This window comes from Helicoverpa zea, chromosome 22 (assembly GCF_022581195.2).
Source record: "Helicoverpa zea isolate HzStark_Cry1AcR chromosome 22, ilHelZeax1.1, whole genome shotgun sequence".
In the NCBI taxonomy this organism is placed as follows: Eukaryota; Metazoa; Arthropoda; class Insecta; order Lepidoptera; family Noctuidae; genus Helicoverpa; species Helicoverpa zea.
In genome coordinates this window covers 2165090-2186662 of record NC_061473.1, presented here as the reverse complement: position 1 = coordinate 2186662, position 21573 = coordinate 2165090, and the positions used below count along the sequence as shown (strand labels likewise).

The 21573-nt window shown below is 35.5% G+C and overlaps 1 protein-coding gene across 1 annotated transcript; it reads left to right on the top strand.

The window, feature by feature from the left end:
- Positions 1 to 377: 377 nt before the first annotated feature.
- Positions 378 to 19621, top strand: LOC124641552 (solute carrier family 2, facilitated glucose transporter member 2-like). Its single transcript, XM_047179653.1, has 8 exons — positions 378 to 516; positions 3612 to 3741; positions 9764 to 9969; positions 12174 to 12485; positions 16014 to 16146; positions 16643 to 16851; positions 17368 to 17556; positions 19362 to 19621. Exons 2-8 carry the CDS (start codon positions 3642 to 3644, stop codon positions 19593 to 19595), a joined length of 1383 nt encoding a protein of 460 aa, XP_047035609.1. The 5' UTR covers positions 378 to 516; positions 3612 to 3641; the 3' UTR covers positions 19596 to 19621.
- Positions 19622 to 21573: the final 1952 nt, after the last annotated feature.

Genomic DNA, 21573 nt, shown 5'->3' with positions numbered 1-21573 from the left:
TCTCACCTCAAAAATCTAAGATAACCACTGTAAACTCTTCACTTCTCATATGAACACCTTTTCGTAGTTAAAACTCTACTTGAGACAGTTTTTGACTATTGTATCGATAGCGTTAATATAATATTGATTTTAGGCCACGAGAATTTTATCCCAAGATCATGCTATTTTTATACTACACAGATGTCATAAATCACAATCGATAAACATAGATCCAACACACGATAACAATAAACCTTTTCAAGTGGCTACCCAGCGCAGTAGCTATCTCAAGCCACTAGAACGCGTTCAAATGCTCTCGCGCAGCTCAAACGCTCAATTTCAGTGTCATCGCACGCCGCGCTCGTCACGTCTTAGGCATTAACTTTTGTAACACAAATATTAATACTTTATCTGTGTACTTATTAAAAAGAACTGTAAAATGGGGAAGGATTGGCTGTTGTGAAGGAAATTGTGCCCTATTTTTTGAGTGGTAAAGTGCGTTTTTAGTTTTGTGGTGATTGTAATGGTTGGTTCATAGTGAGTGTTTTTTTTTTGTCTTTTTTTAATAACTTTTATTTTCACTGAAAAAAAAAAAACTATTTTTGTAATTAATAATATAGTCTATTGACTATTGTTGTGAAAGAAATATATACAAACATATTGGTAATAAAACCGCACCATAACAAAACAATTTTAAAAATTAGTGAACTCAAAATGTCTTAATAGGTAATACAATTTTCTTATTTAGTTGAAATCCTTTAACCTCAGCATTATTGTATTTTTTCTTCTTCCAAAGTTTCGAAAAACATCATGATTAAAAATATAGCAAAACACATCAATCACTAGCAAAAAAACAATAAGTTAAGAAAAGGTTGAATGCAAAATCAAAATAGAATATTTATAAACAAGTTACACTGTCATTCTTCGTTCAACTTTTGTGAATTAAATATTAACAGCCAATCCATTAGAAAGAAATTCACTTAAAAACTTAATCGGTCTTTTCATTCTTCTAAAAGAATGAACACTATTAGAGTCACTATTAATATTAATTAAATCAAAATGGTTGAATTTCACTTAAATTGTTCACAAACACACATGTTACGCAATTCCACCATGTTCCTTTTTAAGCCCTTTATGTACCAGGGCCGCGGTAACTCTTCTGAACAAACCCGCAGCCCCGGCAGTTTTTGGCCCTGGTGGGCCTCTCTCGAGGATAGTCCACAGCTAGCATTGTATATAGGCACAAAGGTTGCAATTTCGTACACATTTTAACTATGTTCACATGCAATATTTTACGGTGTCTACTGTCAGATTTTCATAGAATTTTGTTAGCGCAACAAATCGGTGCATACAAAAGTCTGAGTCAATGATAATTTTGCACAAACATTTCCTCTTTCGGACTTTGAGTTCGTATAGATAGTTCAACTCAGATTTGCGCGCGGCCCTATGTGTGCGTCGGCTTGTAAATATACAACTTTCATTCGTGTGACAGTGACGTCGTCCGAGCATGACGTGTTCTTATCGCTTTTTGTTATGGGTACAGTCGTTTACGAAAATAGTTCTTCACGGAGAAAATGTTTAAGGAGTCAGGTAGCGTTTTAAAAAATGAAACAACATTCGGAGCTTTTTATTATTACATTTTACAGTTTTTCATTATTTTCTCATATGTTTTTTTCAAATTGACATTGACTAGTAGTAGTATCTAAGAAATAAATGAGATGAAATTTCTAAGATGGATTAAATACTCCTTACATATTTTCTAGGTCGGGGTACGCAATAAATAAAAGTGTGGACTAAGAATGTAAAAAGACGCATAATCTAGTATAACAATGTAAACAAAATGTGTAGGGAATTTAAAAATTTTAGAATTTTAAAATTATATTGCTTCGCATAATATCAACCAAAATAAGATGGAAATAATGAAACTCATTAATGTTAACGTTTAAGTCAAATTGATGAAGGGATGTTGGGTAATATCATCATTTGATTTTTCAAGTAGCGATTTAGAATCATTATAAATAAATAAACATTAAATTACGTAATAACTGTTTTTCTTTAAACAGCCGTATACAACCCCTAAATAACTGTATTTGTACCCGACTGTACCTCTTGTCACTCACACAAAGTCACTGTATATGTACAAGGGTTACCCACACATAAGGCCGCGCGCAAGACTGAGTTGAACTTACTATACAAATATTTCGTACAAACTTAAAGCCTGACTGTTTGAGCGAGAAGACCAGTAGAAATATTTGGTTCACAAACAAAAGACGAAGAACCGTTCAAGTGTTTGAAAACAAATGAACTCTAGAGTACTAGATTTGAACTCATAGTACAATTGTGCACACGAAGGCATGTGACTATCAATATAAAGAATTATCACTCTATTTTCAGTGAGTGAAGTCAATGACATTTCAGTTATGACTGTGGAGTAAAGTTTGTTTATCTGATATTTATTTGCTTAGATTCATGCAGATTTTATCAATACTTAGAATGCACCAATTAACTTTCCTTTTACCCCTTTTACTATGATAATAGTCCTTACTTACAAAAATGCAATGTTTTGTTTGTGCTGGCTGTCATTAGAACATATTTGGCAGAGAGTCTGACAACCAGTCTAACCAGGGGTTATTGAGTTGCACGGGTTGAGAAGGCTAGATAGGCAGTGTCGCCTTGTAAAACACTGTTACTCAGCTGCATTCGATTAGACTGGAAGCTGACTCCAACATAGTTGGAAAAAGGCAAAGGCAGTTGATGATTTTGTTTGTGTTGACGCGATTGTAATGTACTGTTAATCCAGGTGCGAGAATAATTCCCATATAACGACAAAACTATGAAAATAGCTAGAAAACTCCAAATAGCTAGTAAATTATACAGGGTGTCCCTCGAAACACGGATAAAATCGAATCACATGGGCGCGGTAATATCCAAACTTTTTGGATAAAGAATGTTGTTCAAACTTTTGTGGGTCAAATATTAACATAATCATACCCCTAGTAGGATATCGAACTTGCTTCTCAATATCAAAAGTAGTGGAAAAGTCTCCTGCAAGCTATAATACCTACCTATATCCCTGTTGAGGGGGAACAACATGTTATCATTACCATAATATCACTACTCATACTTGATGATAGTTATTTAAAAGAAATCCCTTCGATCGCTGCCTAAATTAGTAAGAAAATATTGCAATATTATTTTCCATCACCAAGAAAATCGGACATTCATTTGATTAAAAAGTTTTCTAAAAAGCTTTTCATGCTATTCGTTGAAATGTCACACTGGTTGTACTGTTTCAAAATGTTGGCCCCATTGAGGTGACCTCGCAAGAACCTTCAAAATGCAGTTCAATAAATTCCCATATTGCCCATTCAAAGATTTTTAGTGCCGATTGATCCTTATTTGCAAAGTCATCTTTCAATCTATACTTCCACTTACACCCTGTAAACTACTACACAAAACTTTCCCGTTAAAACAACACCAAAAAAACTCTGCACTCATCACTATTGACAATATAAACTGGCCCTTACTTTCTTACATTAGTAGACAGAAGATAACACATAATACAAATACAGTTAATGTTATAAAAGGATCATACACAAACAGATAAACAGTTTATTTCTTATTTCTTTCAGACGTGTGGTAGGCAGACAGTGAATGTGAAAATGGTTTACACAATTAGTGGAAACGGAAACAATAATAGGAGTGTGGAGAAAAGTGAACAAAAATGGTGTTTATGGAAAGAGGTTGTTTTGGCTGTTTTGGGTATGTATTTATTTTAAATTATTTCATCATCAGCCTATCGCAGTCCACTGCTGGACATAGGCCTCTCCAAGTGCACGCCACTGAGATCTATTTTCGGCTTCTCGCATCCAGCTCCTGCCAGCCGTCTTGCGCAAGTCATCACTCCACCGTGCCTGAGGACGTCCTACACTACGTTTGCCGAGGCGTGGTCTCCACTCTAGAACTCGTTTACCCCAACGGTTATCGGTTCTTCGGCTAATATGGCCAGCCCACTGCCACTTCAGCTTGCTGATTCGGTAGGCTATGTCGATGACCTTGGTTCTCTGACGGATTACCTCATTTCTGATGCGATCCCTCAGAGAAACGCCGAGCATAGCTCTTTCCATAGCCCGCTGAGCGACTTTGAACTTGTGGACCAGCCGTACCGTCAGTGTCCACGTTTCGGCTCCGTAAGTCATGACAGGTAGGACGCACTGATTGAAGACTTTTGTCTTTAGGCACTGTGGGATCGACGATGTTAGGACTCGACGTAGCTTCCCAAATGCAGCCCAACCCAACTGAATTCTCCTATTCACCTCGTCCTCAAAGTTGTTTCTACCTAACTGCAATGTCTGCCCGAGGTATACATATTTCCGAACAACTTCGAGAACGGCGCCGTGTATCGCAATCGGTTCCGGTAGAACATGTTCATTGAACATGACCTTGGTTTTGTCCAAGTTCATCCGTAGGCCGATGCGTAGAGAAGATTCAGCCAGGTCGTTCAGCATCTGTTGTAGGTCCTGCAGCGTTTCCGCCATGATGACGATATCGTCAGCAAATCTCAAGTGAGAGATGTGTTCTCCATTGATGTTGATGCCGCGTCCTTTCCAGTTCAGCGTCTTGAACATATCCTCCATTGCATTAGTGAACAGTTTCGGGGAAATAACATCCCCTTGTCTCACTCCTCGATGCAACGGTATGGGCCTTGTTTGCTGATTCTGTACTTGGACGGACATTGTAGCGGCTTCGTAAAGACATCTCATCACTTGGATGTATCGCCAATCTACTTGACAACGCTGCAGGGACTCCAGAACAGACCAGATTTCAACCGAGTCAAAGGCCTTCTCATAGTCCACAAATGCTAGACACAGGGGCAAAATTATTTGTTATGTAAATAACATAGATAATAATAAAAAAAACTTCGTGGTGGCCTAGAGGGTAATAAACCAACCTCTCGAGTATGAGGGCAAGTACCAGAGCAACTTTTCTAAGTTTGTATGTACTTTCTAAGTATATAATGGACACTTATTATCATCACATCTTAAGGAAACCTGGACTACCTAATATATGTATAGTCTGAAATCACCAACCCGCATTGAGCAAGCGTGGTGATTAATGCTCAATCTTGCTCCATGTGAGAGGAGGCCTGTGCTCAGCAGTGGGCTGTAACAAAAGGCTGTAACAGTGTTATGTAAATATTGTTGTTTCTAAGTGAGGAAAGACCAAAAAAATGTTTGTATTGTTTTTTTTTTTTATTTGTAAGTGCTAACTGATTTTGTTTACGGTATTCCTATTTCAAAGGGGTTAAATAAATAAGACAGTTGTTATTTTTAATCGACTTCCAATAAAGATTATTCTCAATTCGGATGTTTGTATTTTTAGCAAGCAAGATTATAATTGGATTGTTTATATCTTAGTTTGAAACTTCAGACATTCTGTATTGTTTCGTAAACCTAGTTTTTTTTTACTTCATTCAAATAGGAATCAAGTAACTTTTGTTTTATTTAGTTTTATATAAAAAAAACCGGCCAAGTGCGAGTCGGACTCGTGCACGAAGGGTTCCGTAAATTACAGTTAAATCAACCTATCTCAAAAACTATAAGAGATACTTTGATCAAACCAAAAATCGTTGAAAGAGTTAATTAGCATGCATCACCTCTATTTTTTTTAGAATTTTATACCCCGTAGTTATAAAAATAGAGGGGGGGGGGGACATACTTTTTACGACTTTGAGAGCTGATATCTCAAAAACCGTTCACTTTAAGAAAAATGTTTTTTAGAAAACTTTATATCATTTTAAAAGACCTTTCCATTGATACCCCACACGGGTATGTACATCGAAAAAAAAAATTTCATCCCTCAGTTACATGTATGGGGGGCCCCACCCCCAATTCTTTTTTTTACTATTTAGTGTCATATTTTTGTAGCGGTTCATACAACACATATTCCCATCAAATTTCATCACTGTAGTACTTATAGTTTCCGAGTAAATCGGCTGTGACAGACGGACAGACGGACAGACGGACAGACGGACATGACGAAACTATAAGGGTTCCGTTTTTGCCATTTTGGCTACGGAACCCTAAAAATACCTCTAGCAAAATCTGCTTGCTACGAAGGGTCTTTAGTATATTGTTTGGATATATTATCTTTATCTATATGAAAGAAGCTGCAACATTGTGTATTTAAGATAGGAACATACAATTACTTCAGTCTTAACAGATAGGATTATCTTTGTTTTATTTGTATGAGGCAGCATGTTCATAGAACACACTATAATAAAATAAAACAATGTACATAGAAGAAAAATCACAAAGGAAGTAATAAAATACATGTGCAGCTTAGAAGTAGGATCGTTAATACATTGTCTTAAGGTACACCTTGGACACAGACACGACATCCCGCGTGGCACATGCGTCATATTTTGCATGTCGTATTTTTTTGTGCTAAATCATTAAATGTCCTATGTTATGGGTGCAGCGTGAGGGAGTGTCAGACTCTTACTGATTAAAACCCACCATGTACCTTCGTAAGCCCTTTATGTATCAGGGCTGCCGTAACTCTTTCGAACAATTCCGCAGCCCTAGCAGGCATGTGCTGACGTGTGATAATAGTCAACTGCGACAGTAGCTGGTATCAGAAAAGTAACTTTAAGCTATTTTTAAAGTCACCCTGACCGTTGGTGTTGATATCTGCGTTGAAAATATTTCATAAAATTTTAGCACTCATTCAACTTTTGTAAGAGTGTGTCATAATTTTTCATACATATTCAAACAAAATTTTAGTAGCCGTAAAAACTCTGTACCCTCCTATTAATATTTTAGAGGTATTTAACATAAAACCCGAAGGTTGTAGTCTCATATATAAAACTAGATTATTCTGATGTCCACGACTACAGGAAAACGAAGCAGATACATACTTCCCGCATCCGGATAAAACCGCAAAACCCATCGTCATCTATAGGGTAGCCCACCTATCGCCATGTGACCTTTCATCACAATCGGCTCATCCGTTTCAGCGTTCAAATTCGGATTTTGTTACCATTGTTCTAAATGGATGCCAATGGAAGCCGGGGCGAGTCCGTAGTTATATTATTTTCTTTCATAAAATAAAATAAACAATCGTTTTTTTTTTGTTGCGCTTCCATGCCAAAACTACACAGTTAATTTAAATAAAAATTTGGTTCGTTGGTAGTCTAGAATCTGAGTAGGAACATAGACTACTTTTTATCTGTATGCGAGAAGTAGTTCCTACAGTACACTAGTGGGAATAGCTAGTTCCCTAACTAAGAGAAGTCATTGCTTAAAATGGCCCACCATCGCCCTATGTTATCTCTCAATTCTCTCATAAACAGACTAAACAGTGCCAGTAAACAACGTAAATGTGTTCAGGTATTTCTAGGAATTTTCGTGTACATAGTCAAAGAGCTCGCAGCCACGCTAAGCTGTTTATTAAGGGAGAATAATATTCTGTGTAGACGAGGATGTGGGGACGCGTTTGTGTTATTAACGTAGATTTATTTATTTTGATGATTTGTAGTAATTCATTTTAATAAGTAGGTCTTTTTCGCGGAGAACACACGTTTCTTGAATTCCAATTAGTTTCAAAATTAATGTAAAAAGATTTATTGCGAAAATCTGCAACAATCTTGTTTTGTGATTCGAGAGTATTTGACATCATCTATGTATGTACATAAAAGAAGCCGTGTTAGTTACACATTTTATACCTGAAGAATAGATGAACCGTTTAAGCTGAAAATTAGAGGGGAGATAGCTTAGCCCCGGAAAAAGGCATAGGATAGTTATCTCGGGACGCGGGTGAAGGCACGGGCGGAAAGCTAGTAGTATATTATATGGATGAAATGTCAAAATTCAATATCCAATCGAAAATCAACGGATAGATAGGTCAGCCCGGAACTTCGCCTATAGAAACATTCGTTACATTATCAGTAAATCGTGAATAGTCAATCCTGTGATTCACGCATTCACAAACGTAGTTGTAAATCCGTAAATAATAGAAGCGTGGTTTGACCACATTTGTGACAGATTTCTAAAGATAAGACTTATAGTTTTCTTGATTAACAACGGTAGTCAATTGACTTGAAGATTAATGGCAATACTGAATGAATTACTAGAGGACGTGTTCTTACTTAAAGGTCGCATTTCAAACTCAGAAACTTAGATCCAGCATTCCAAACTAAAACCATTTACTCTAATAAGGTTGATAAATCAAAAAAATCCTTTTCTTGCTGTCAACCAAGAGCATGCCCAAAAGATTAGCAACATTTCCACATATGATGGCACTGTTATTAGCGGGGCCCAGTAGGACAAAGCCCGCTGGGGCTGCGGGATTGGTCAAAAGAGTTACCGCGGCCCTGGTACAGAAAAGGCCTACGACGGAACACGACAGTTTTTAGTCAGTAAAAGTCTGACACTCCCTCACCGCTGCTAAGCCACAGCGGGAGGGGTCATTTGATGATTTTTGCTGACGAAAAAAAAAGATGGCACTGTTATACAATATCTTGGTCCAAGGTAGTCTTTGCCATGCCAGCCCTTGGGTCACGCGAAGCGTCAACCAGCCGTTTTGATTAATTAAATTAAATAATATAATAATATTTTCTGCAATGTCGTAAAATGCTAATTTTCATCTCATAATAAATTCAATTAATTTTACAGAGAAGTTTAATTGTGCATGACCAAATTAAAAACTGTGTAGCTATGATTTATTTCAAAGAAGGTGACGGGTTTTTAAAGTCATATTTAAAAGAGATAGTGTTTATTATATTTCAACAAAGGGCCTACTGGAAAAGATTTCTTAAGAAATAAGTGGTGTAGTGCCTTTGAACTTTATTGTTATTACTAATGTACTTTGTATCCTGTCTCATCAACTGTGTACATAAACTGTTAAATAAAACAAATAATTTTATGACTTATATCAGCTACCATCCGCGGTCAAACTCGCGTCCTTAACAGAATTACAGTTATCATCCGTTTAAAAAGCAGCCTCATATTTAATGTCCTTCTCTCTTTAATTCAAGTAACATCAGGCACAAATATAAATCTTTACTCATAAAATCCACAAAACGCTCACTGTTGATATATTCTTAACTATGGAGAAAAATCTTGATAAGACATGTAATCATAGTTAAAACTTAACATCTGAATCACTTTGTTGGTTTACAGATTTCAATATTTGTGTGCAAGTTAGCACGTATTCGAAACTGTTTGTCATTCTGTCATAAAATGTTTTACTTTGACTTAGTAGAACAAGGAGTCATAACAAATACTATGCCATTCATATTTAAATGTTTTACAAACAAATTAGCCAGACAACCAGACAGGAAAACCAGCAAACAATAATTCATAATGTCCTTAAACAAATTCCTTGAAAAAGAAACTCATTATCCTACTTAGGTACAGTCCAGGTCAGTCGAATCTATCAAATTTTACCAGTCGAACATCAACCTTCCACTATTGTGATAAGGTTGAAAAATCTATTAAAAAAACAGATTTGACAAAATTACTCCCATATCAAAGAAAAACTCGATAACAAATAAACATTCAAGTACAAATACTCTGAAAAAAAAATATGGGAAACTAGAAAAGGGCTCCAAAAAGAACATTTGTAGTTTAGCTTAAAAGTCTGAAACTCCATTCCACTTTTCTCCAAACGTGTCATCATTTGATGATCTGAAAAATACAAATATTTAATTAAAAATACGGTGAAACATTCCTACGTTATGGACACCAGGAACACTATTAAATTCTCTTATCATCGTTTACAGTAAACATACCATTCTTCACGAACGGAGTGGAAACCACAATGCTGTCGTCCTCCGCGCACTCGGGTAACTTCGTCAGCCACAATGGTACGCAATGGACGACGGCGGCCATGGTGGTCGGCGCGGGCGCATCGGCGCCGGTCATGTGTTATATTATAGATGCTTATGGTAGAATGAGTGGGGTGTTCCTTGTTAGTATGGTGCAAGGGGTGAGTAGAATTTTTAGCTTTTTTCCATATAACTCTAAACTAGCTGATCCATACGATCAGGAGGAGTTTTTGACGGAATATTTTTTATTTAGATTAGGTTTTAGATTAGGTAAGATAATATTTAGTATTGTTAACTTCTTTGAAAAATTGACCACTTTATTTTGGAGATTTTTCATGAGTCACGTTTGTCTTTTTTAAAGAATTTTGAAACGTACAATTACGCTCAGGTCCATTGTGAAAAGTAAATATTCTTTTTCAGGGCTTCGTACCAAAAGAGTAAAACGGGACCCTATTCATGGATTTAGCAGTCCGTTTGTCAGTCATATGAACGAGAATAGTTAGTCAGTTGAAATTTTCACTTTATTTCTAGTAAGGCAATGAACTTGATAAAAATATGTTAATTTACTTAAAAGATAGGTGTCCACTTACCACCAAATATTAAAAGTATCATAAAACCTTGTTTGATCCGTAATCCCCATAGTGTTGTACATTACTCAAACAATACGGCCTTATCGATAACATTATTAGTGGATCAATTAACGATACTGAGCAAGCTATAATTAATTCTAATTGTACTTGATTGTACCCAATTATAGGCTCCAATAGATTAATTAATCTGAAAAGGATCAGTTGATCTAGTCAATGCAACAAATACCTACTGTAATTCAGTTGAAATCGTCATTATCTGTAACATACATTCAATATTCTTTAATGCTTGAACAACTTTATGAGGTTTTTAATAGGTCTTACTTAGTTCACGTAATGTTACTTAGTAGAATAAACTGTAGTGCATAGAAAAATCATCGACAAAACAAAGTAATTTTTGCGAAAAATTGTTGGCTAGAATATGATATACTATAAATTACTGGCGATGATTTAGCTAATTTAAGACATCATTATCGATATCAAAATTATCGACAATGTCACAACCCTAGTATTTTACCGTTCACCTTTCCCCAAAAATCTTTTATGACTATTTTATTCACAGTAACGTAGTTTTAACATTAAAATTAGTCTGTAATGGCGTTGCAATGTGTCTAGGGACTCGTAAAACTTAAGGCCTGCTTCAGACACATGGAGGTAGGAAAGATAGTGGAGATGCCATGAGGTAGGTGGTCAGGCGTCTTCTTATACGAGAGTAAAATATGGTAGGGAGTAAAGTAATAGAACTAAAGAGGCGTTCGCGTTCCATGTCATGCTTCAGACTCATAAAGCACAAAATGACCAGCGGTGATGTCATAATGCGAAATCTCCTAAGAAAATAGTGCGCCAAAATGTGAATGTTCGCTTACTGGCTACGCCCATTTACGTCTTCTTTGGAAAACGCTCATTTTTAAACCAAACCACCAATCAATCGAGCCGTATCTTTGACAGGTATCTCAAAATTAAATAATCCAAACAACTCGTTAGCTTTCTAGTAACTGATCGTTTTGATCACGCTTACCTTACTTTATTTGAAGTACAAGAAGGCCTGACCTACTTACCTTATACAGCATCTTCAATGTCTTTTCTTACTCCGTGTTCAGACTGAACATCTGAATTGCTATCGTTAGATTAATGAATTCAATTAGCATTTGATAGCCAGTTTATGTCTTTAGAGTCATTACGGTCGAGATTTATGTACGGCTTTATTGCAAGTGCAATTTTTAATGCTTAAGGTTTTGAGAATTAAGAATTAAACTAACTGCGTTGATCAATATGCTAGTTTATTTTCAAGGTCAATTTATATTGATGTTGTGAAATGGATGCGGGGGTGTAGTTTATTTTGAGGCTCAATTTATTTTACTTTTGTGATATGTTTAGTACTTAAAAAAGGGATTGTTTTAATATAAGAGCTCCAAGATTAATATACAAAACTTAATATGAGTAAACAAGAATATCCTTTATGTTTGCACATTTAACTTATTGTCTGACTCACACACGGGCTTTACACGGGCGAATTTTCCGAAAGGAAAAACCGAGTGACATTTCCGAATTGTACGTAGCGAATGACAGCGCGCAGGAAATCTGCCAGTGTGAAAAGGCTGTAAGGACTTTGCTGTACTCATATTAACGTCTTGACCTATAATTCACTAGCTATTATTGATCTAAAAATTTTAAGATATTTATTTCTTTATTTAAATGCTCATACAATACAATGGCGGACTTAGCGTCTCAGCTGTTCTCTACCGGTCAATATCTAATCTCTTTTTTTTTATTTCCAGATAACCTTAATACCACACTTCCTACTCAACAAAAACAATATGTACCCCATAGAAATTGTCTTACACATACTCTCAGGAATTTCCTCAGGGGGACTATTCACTGTTCTACCAATCTACCTTCGGGAGATCACGACATTAAGAGGTTTCTCCCTAACTCTCATGATGGCCATGACAACAGCTGGGTACATGACGAAAATTATATCGATAGAAGTGAGGTTGTACCTAATACTTGGACTAGTGATGGTGCAATTTTTATCGATACTGATGATGGTGGAAAGCCCTAGTTATTTGGTGATGGTGAAGAAATATGAGGTGAGTTTTTTTTAAGAATTCTAATTTGAGAACTTTGGTAGTTTTTGAATTAGATAGAAGCGTAAATTCGTTTTAGTGTTAAAAGAAATGTAAAATGTCTCCAGTAGCGTTCTAGTGTATCAACAGCCAAACATACAAATCTTTCGTCTATGCAATCTATTCTAATATTATAATGCTGTAGAGCTAGTTTGCTTTAGCGAGCTAACCTTGGGTAGAAAAGCTTGCAACACTCAAAAAAAAAAAAAAAAAATTGTTTTTATTTCAAATAGGCCTTTGCAGGCTCCTATGAAACGTCAAATTAATTAATTGCACGGTTCCAAAAAGTTGGTCTCATGGAGAAGAGCCGGCAAGAAACTCCATAGACACTTTTAAAAGTAAAATTTTCACAAATATTCTCACAACAATAAACATAAAAATAGTAAGCTGATAAAATTATACAATGCAACTGAAAGATAACAGTGAATCAATACAATCCAAAGAGAAAAGAAAAAGACGTTTAATTGCCAGGGAAGCCACACATGGAGAGATGAGTTATCGCCATAAAATATCTTTATCGTCAACGAAGTCTTGAATTTTATAATAAGCTTTTTTAATTAGGGTGGATTTCACAGTGTTCTTAAATTTTATATCCGTGAGATCGGTTACACACTTAGGCAGCTTGTTGTAAAAACGGACACAGTTCCCTAAAAACGATTTATTCGATTTCGTTAATCTGAATCTCGGAACTACTAGTTTGTGCTTGTTTCTTGTATTAATGGAATGTATATCACTTTTAACAGCAAACTGATTTAAGTTTTTTTTGTTTTTTTCACTCGTTAGATAGCCCATTTATCGAGGAAATTATAGGTTACTTTCTACCCGGGTCCGGACGCCGGTGAAACCGCTGGCAGAAGCTAGCATCAGTATAGAATTAAAGAGTCTGAATATGGCAGAATATGGTTATAAAATTGGATTTATATATGTAGATTTTTCTCTAGTTACAATAGAGTACCTAAATAGGTCCTCAAATACATGTGACTAACTATCAAATGAAATATTTATAATACATAATTGGGTTACAGCGAGTTCTCAATTAACATCTTAGCTCTAAATAATTAACACAATATGTTAAACATCAGTATATTTTTAGTTCGTTCTAGGAAAATAACTTGTTCTTTACAAATAGAGTCTAAAAATATGCCATTCAAAGAATAGTAAATGGTGTTAATTTAAATAGTAAATGAAGTAAATGGTTACTTTGGTAATTAACACTAAACAGATCTGGTTATCTGGTTAAAATAAAATATAATTTATCTCATCGTCATTATCACAAAAATATGATAAAAATCAGAGTGATTTTAATAAAATTAATAATTCTTAAACTATTCCACATAACTAAGCATAAATATACAATGTGAGAATTCCTTAAAAATCTTCAAATTGCCTTAATAATATACCTAATTAACGGTGGATAAATATTACCAATGTGAGCACGAATTTTATTTATATCTTAAAAATCACACAGCCACTCGTAAAAACAACGTATAAAACCACAACAAAATAAAAAAAAATCAATACAAATACAAATAAATACAATTGCACTGATCCTCTGCATTGCACTGTAGATGCAGTCGGAGCAACGTGATCGGAATGCACTTACTGCTGTTTGCACAAAGGTAACTCTTGTATTGATTTTAAATTGAATTTGCTTTTAATAGTGGCGTATTGTTTATTTATTCAGAACAATAGTAGCACTTCATTCTTCTAAAAAATAAATTGGCCCCACGGATTATTTTAATTTTTCTAAAAAATAACATTTCTAAACGTCATCGCGGTTGACGTCATCGCGGTAGCACCGGCTATCGCTGAAAACCAGCGCTGTGACTCTGTCTCGTTACGGGTTGCAGCATTATGCTGAGCGAAGGCCGTATTGCGCGCTTTAGGAAGCATATTTTCCCTTAAATTTGTTTTATGTTCTTTTTATCCATGTTATGCTCATTTTGTTAAGGGCATTTATGCGTCTTATATTTTGCGCAATAAAACTTATTTTCTTTCTTTCTTTCTAAAATCTTTTTTCCATACATATCCGGATAAAAATATAGCCTATGTCACTCGGAGATAGTGTAGCTTCCTAACAGTGAAAATTAAATAATCATTTAAATCGGTTCAATAGTTTCGGAGGCTATACGAAATAAACAAACAAGAAAAGAAAACCTCTTCATAATCTGAGTTTACGCAATATTTCGTCCTTCTTTAGCATCCTGCACTCTGATAAGTAGATCAAGTAACCTAGGTATATCCATTCGGGATACTACTACCTTTATATAGGTATTTTACATACACATTTTAATCCGTACAGCCGTTTTACCTTGAAAGCGTAATAAACAAAATAAACAAACCAAAGCCTGAAAATTTGGAAACACTGGTTTTATCATAAAAATCACGTCACGTAACAATCACAAAGTTCGTATCTTTTCAAAAGTTAAAAAAGAAACGTAAAAAGTAAAAAAAAATACCCTTAAAAAAGTTTTTGTTACAATTGTCTCTTCCATGGTAATTAAACTTCTTTGGTTATTTTTTTAACTTAACTACAGGTTCTTTTTGAAAACCTTCTTATTAAATTCTCACCCATTTAAAAGCCTTTTTATACTTTTTAGGGTTCCGTACCCAAAGGGTAAAACAAGACCCTATAGTTTTCGCTCCTCTGTCCGTCCGTCCGTCTGTCACCAGGCTGTATCTCATGAACCGTGATAGTTAGAGAGTTGACATTTTCACAGATGATGTATTTTTGTTGCCGCTATAACAACAAATACTGAAAATTAAAATGAAATTAATATTTTGGGGGCTTCCATACAGCAAACGTGATTTTTTTGCACATTTCCTAAATAATGGTATGAAACCCTTCATGCGTGATTTCGACTCGCACTTGTTGTTTTATGTAAAATTGTAATGTTATTTCATTTTCATTAAAAAATACGTCTGTCTGCCTCGTTTGTTATGAATAACTGTGGTTAGTTTCCAGTTAAATTACATGGCATGATCTCACTTTTATCTCGCCCTTTGGGAAATCTACATTTATTACTACTTAAATGACTTTTTTGTAGAATGCTTCTACAAATACCTACTGTTTTGTAATCACACTAATATTTTAAAGGCGAAAGTTTGTGATTTTGAGAGTGTTCTGCATGCCCAAACAGCTGAACAGATTTCGATACAACCTGGTAATAATATTATAGCGTATATGTATATCAGAATAACATACAGGTTTTTAATCAAGTTGTTATCTATAAAGATAGTGACCAGTTTGTTATTGCAGTCTTTTTATCGTCCCACTGCTGGGCACAGGCCTCCTCTCACACAGAGAAGGATTGAGCATTAATCATCACGCTTGCTCAATGCGGGTTGGTGATTTCAGACTTTATAGTCCAGGTTTCCTCAAGATGTTTTCCTTCACCTTTTTATCAACTACCAGTACTACGTACACTAAAATATAAAATCTTTTCAAACCGGATTTTTATCTTATCTTTTTTTTCTATATTTTTTTTTCAGAAAGCGCGCAAGAATCTATCAAAGCTCAGAGTTGTGACGGAAGACGATCCTCATGTATCACTAGAGATATCCAATCTTAAAGCTGAAAGTGACAAAGCGAAAACTGTTGGAAAACTATCTGTTAGGACTGTTTGTAAGTATATTTCGTTATTTTTATCTTAAAGTAGGTTATTTCACGAAAGTCATACCTAACTACCTTATCTATTACTACTACTAACCGCGCTTTTCACCGCAGGACAAGATATATTGACAAAATTCCAAACTCAAAATATACTCAATAACCGATATGATCAGCGCTTTCATACGAGCGCGTTTTTAGGTCTGGCTCTTTTAACGGGACTATGTAGTTATTGACAAATCTCTATCCATAAAATACTGAAAAAACTCCACCGCCTTACTTCAATCCCAAAAATGTCTGAAAACACCGTAAAAGCACCCTAATTCTTAACTTTTAAAAGAAGCCTTTCATCCTCCGAGCCTTTTTCCCAATCATGTTGGGGTCGGCTTCCAGTCTAACCGGATTCAGCTGAGTACCAGTACAGTACTTTAGAGGTTGGTCCTTTACCCACTAGGCCACCAGGAACTCCCTAAAAGAAGCCTTTCATCAGCCCAATTTATATTTTTTCCAGGGAGAAACAAAATCTGGTTAGATGGCACCAAAATAGGGGTGGTCCTCTACACCCTCACAGCCATATGTGGCAGCATACTGTTCCTAGACCAACAGAAGACGCTGATGCAGCTGAGGGTGTCTTCAGACCCTGAGAGGATGCTGGTGGTCAGTACTCTGTTACTGGGCAGCATATTCTGTTTAGTGTGCTCCACTTTCGTTGATAGGAAGGTTAGTATCTTTTACATTCTGTAGTCTTAGTACCTAATGAGAAAAAGATATGGTATTTACTTGCCGAGATATCCTAATGGGTTTTAAGAAACTTTCACAAAGCAGCCCGAAGTCTAGACGTTGGTGATTGATACACACGTGCATCAAAGAGCACGTTAATGTAATTTCTGCACCTGATCTCTCTCCGATCATGTCGGATTGTATACCATTGGGCTATGAGATTGAAGGAACAGTGAGTACAGTTGTGTCTGTGCAAATACTTGTGCACTATTATTATGTCCCGTGCAGCTGTCTGATCTCCTTATACAAGAACACCGACCGTGGCCGAAATCAGCCTTGGATGCCAATATACATAATATAATGTCTTGCGCAGCTTTATAGTGAAAACAGGCACCGTATTTAGACACGGTGACACCTAGACGCCTGATTATTTTTAACAGCAATACAGAACTTCGAGAGTCTTTCCAAATCTTTGTACACTTTAATACTAATTTAAACCTATCTTTCTCGTTTCAGTATCTCCTAACAGCAGGTTACGTAACAATGACACTATCTACCGGGGTACTAGCAGTGTATACGCAAGCAGATCTAACCGTGACGTCACTAAGATGGCTGCCTGTCACGGCGTTGGGCATGTTAGTCTTCGCCTACGGGATTGTATGGGGGTTGCCTGTGGTGATCATGGTTGAAGTATTTAATTTGGAGGTAAGGGTCTTGAAAACAAAAAATTATTTGAAAAGAATTTCATGTTTCTGTCGTGGAATAAATTATGAGACAGTAATGATGGCAGCAATAATGATACCACTAACAAAATATTTTTTGGTTACAAAGTATGAAAATGCTTTACTTAATGGGGATCAAAAGTAATATTTAGGCCATTTTTCTCTTTAGTTTTTCAGTCGAAAGTCCACATATCAATCTATACTTAATAGAAAATCTTTATCTTCCCTTTCTCTAAATAAATATCGTTACCTATTTCAAATCAACTTTTCATAAATCTATTTTTTTAAATACGAGTGATTTATGCATAAAAGCATAGGCTACTCGTAAGCAAAGATTGAACCTATTTAAATAGATCCTCTATAAAATAAAATAACATAAGGTGAGATTGTTTCAATACAAGAATTGCTTGAAACTGTATCTGGCACTTTCCTTATATCTTCTAACATTGCAAGTATTAAAATGTGTTCTAACCGGGTCACGGAGAAATTCTACATGTGCAACACTGGATTGCCTTTTTATTCAATCTAGAATATTCTCGATATTATAATATCGAGGTCTAAGAGTAGCACACTGCCGACTAAACAGTCGGCCGACAGTTGACCGATGGTTGTTTTTTAAAGAAAATCTTGAATTCAATAAAAAAAAAAACAAAAAATTGAAGTTTTTAGTCGGTCTCATCATCTGCCTAGACTTTTACCAACAATGGTGAGGTCGGCTTCCAGACCAACCAGATGAAGCTAAGTACCAGTGTTTTACAAGGAGCGACTGCTTATCTGACCTCCTCAACCCAGTAACCCGGGCAACCCGATAATCCTTGGTTAGACTGGTTGTCAGACTTAGTCGGTCTTATACCAGCCAAATACCTGATCCTTGGTATGTGCGTACTAACGTTCATCTCCATACTGATTTATGAGCCCAAACAAATTGTCGGCCAACTAAAAGTTTGCAGTGTGCTCTGACCACATTATCATATTGTATTTTGAGGTAATATCAAACTTAGTGAATAGAATTTTCTTGATAACAGCCTGCTGTGGTCTTTCTACGAATTTGTTTTGAAATGGGTCTTAATATAGAGATGCGTGTATATGTGAAATTGTCTAAAGTTGGTTGGTGAATGATATTTGATATTGTTGTACTATACGAGTAAGTTTCAATAATTCAATAGTTTCTATACAGTTCGGTGTAGATGGGATTCCATCGATATCAATCGCATGAGACAGACAAAAGGTAGAGATTGTCAGAATGCCATGACGTCAATTCTGACAAGTTACATAACAAGGGTTTGACTCCTTGAGGCCTTTACCGACAGCATAAATTATTTATTGGTCTTAAAACATTGACCGTCGTACCACAAATACTTTTAAACGTCTGTTGAACACTTGTTTAAAACAATGACAGATTATGACGTTGAAATAAGGCCCGTTTTTCAGACACACTTTTTTTAGACAAGTTTTCAACTGATATTTTAGTTTTTGTAGTAAGGCTGTAAGGATCATAAAAGTCACGTGTTTAAGAAAATTTTGTATGGAGAATTTTCTTAAAGTCGTAACGAATATTGAACTTTTTTTTTAGTAAGACCATAAAATTCATAGATAATAGTTATATTGATAAAACTGACATTCATGTTGTCGATGAACTTGGCTATAAATAATTTTGAAAAATATCAGAATCTGTATGGATTTATACGGAATCTTAAGAACAATTACATTCTACTTAAACTTATATAAAAATATGCTGTAGGAAACTATTTCTTTTTAATATTGAACTGTATTCGTTTCTTGTTTCAGATCCGAGCAACCCTAATCGGAACAATATACGCATATTCACAAATAATAAAACTATTCCACGTACAGACCTTCCAATACATAGAAGATTACATCGGAGTTTACACCACATTCTATATATTCGCCTGTATAAACCTTTTTGGAGTGGTGTACACGCTATTCGCAGTTCCTAATATTAGAAATAAGAGTGTTAGACAAATTGAGAGACAGTTGAAACGACCGGCTTTGCCTGCGTGAATAAATTATAGATTAAGTTTTTTAAAGCTTTTTTTTTATTTATCCTTTAAAAATGTAAGTTTCTTCCAAATAACTTTGCGTCTCTGAATATAGCCAATTTAGTACTGGTATATTGGTTCGTAAAGATCGACAAGCTTCGTTTTTGTCAAAAGCTGATGGCTGCTAGTAACATCATCATCATCCTTCTGACCTTATCCCAATGTTTTTATTTTCGGCGCAGCATGTTTTCTTCTTCATGGCTACTAATAACTTCACTATAGTCAAAAACTGCATGAATAAAAAATGCATGAATGAATAATAAAAACTACATGCAGAGGCTACTTTCTTAGACCCACAGTTATTTGACACGAAGTGTAGAATATTAGCCATAAAAATATCCAAAATACATATTATTCTGCTGTAAGAATAAAGTTACTGCCAGTTTCATCAAAATCCGTTCAGTAGTTTTTGCATTCTACCTCTAATATCTAATCAAAACTTCAACACTAAAGGTTAAACGCAAAAGAAACCTTCTAACAAAAAAGCGTTTTCATCAAACTATGAGCAATCTTTATAAAGCGTATTATATTTTGCTCATAAACTTAGAGCATTGAACTAATTGGAAGCGCCATTACCGTGCCTATAGCTCTGTCGAACAGTAATTAATCTGTGGCCAAAAGTTCGCCATGTTACCGCGGATTGTAATTCATGTGTGCGTGTGTAAAGATGTAATCGAAAATGCATAAGTTAGATATCACTATTTCTTACGATGACGTGTTCCCTTCCCGTAATTCAGAAAAAAGAAAATGCACAAAATAATAAATAAAACAAAATTAACAACGGAAAACAATTATATAGTTCTACATATAATTTGGCAGACTTATTCGAATAAATATTTGTGCTCATGCTATTCCAGTGGGTACAATGCTCTAAGCTCGTAAACCACATATAGCTAGCATATAGCTTGGTAGCGCGACTCATTTCATCACATCGCTCATTACAGGTCATGGCGGCTGCCCTTTATTTGTGTGGTTCCGTACTATTTATTGGGTATTTTAATTAAATTGCGTGAGTGTTTGTTGTGTTATGTTAAAATTAAAGAGTTTGTTTGGGCCTGGAATATAGTGGTAAAAAGTTTAGAACTCCTTTGAGCAATGCTACAGCGAGAAGAGTTGAATCGATGATTACCGGTAAATCTAAAATATCTCTGTCCCACTTTCACGATAAAGTTAATACACAGATTTAAATGCAATTTGGTTCACAGATCGTCTAGCCATAAAATCAGAGCCTGAGAAAGGATATAAACTACTATTTATCTTGGGGAATGAAGTACTTACTATGGGACGCGAGTGGAACTGGGGAAAAAGCTAGTTTCTTATACCTATTTAATCTCCAGGCCGCTATAATATAGAACTAATCTGCAGTTTAATTTTTTTTGAACGTATTACGGCTGAAAAGGAAATGATATTAGACGTGTCTGCCATTATATGCTATCTAAGTCTACACCCTTAATCTTGGTAAGACTGGCTCTTATCACTCTTAATGAGGGTGGAAAGCTAATGCTAAGGAAAATAGGATTTTATTTTTAATGGTTTTTCAGAGTTCTGCAGGTCAGATAAAACTTGGAAATCCATTATTTGTGAAGATCTCATAGAACTTAGAAATACATATTCGTTTAAAAAATTGCAGAAGCTATAGCTATATATAGTCCGTGTTGTTATTATCTTCCAGAGCTGCTTAGCCTACAAAGGTAAGAATCGAACCCGGCACCCTTGCACAGCAGGCCTTCTTGCAGCCAACGCGACCTCCGGAGAAATGAAGAAGGTCTCCATAAGGTCATAACACCAATAAAGACGTTTAATAATGACCCCGAAGTAGCCTAGAACACTAAATAATAATATTCCAGTACTTTAATAGTTTTTGACCGTTTATCTAGTGTTAATAGGCTCGTAAAAGTCAAATTGTTACAAAATACTGCGATCTTCAAGATTAAGACCAG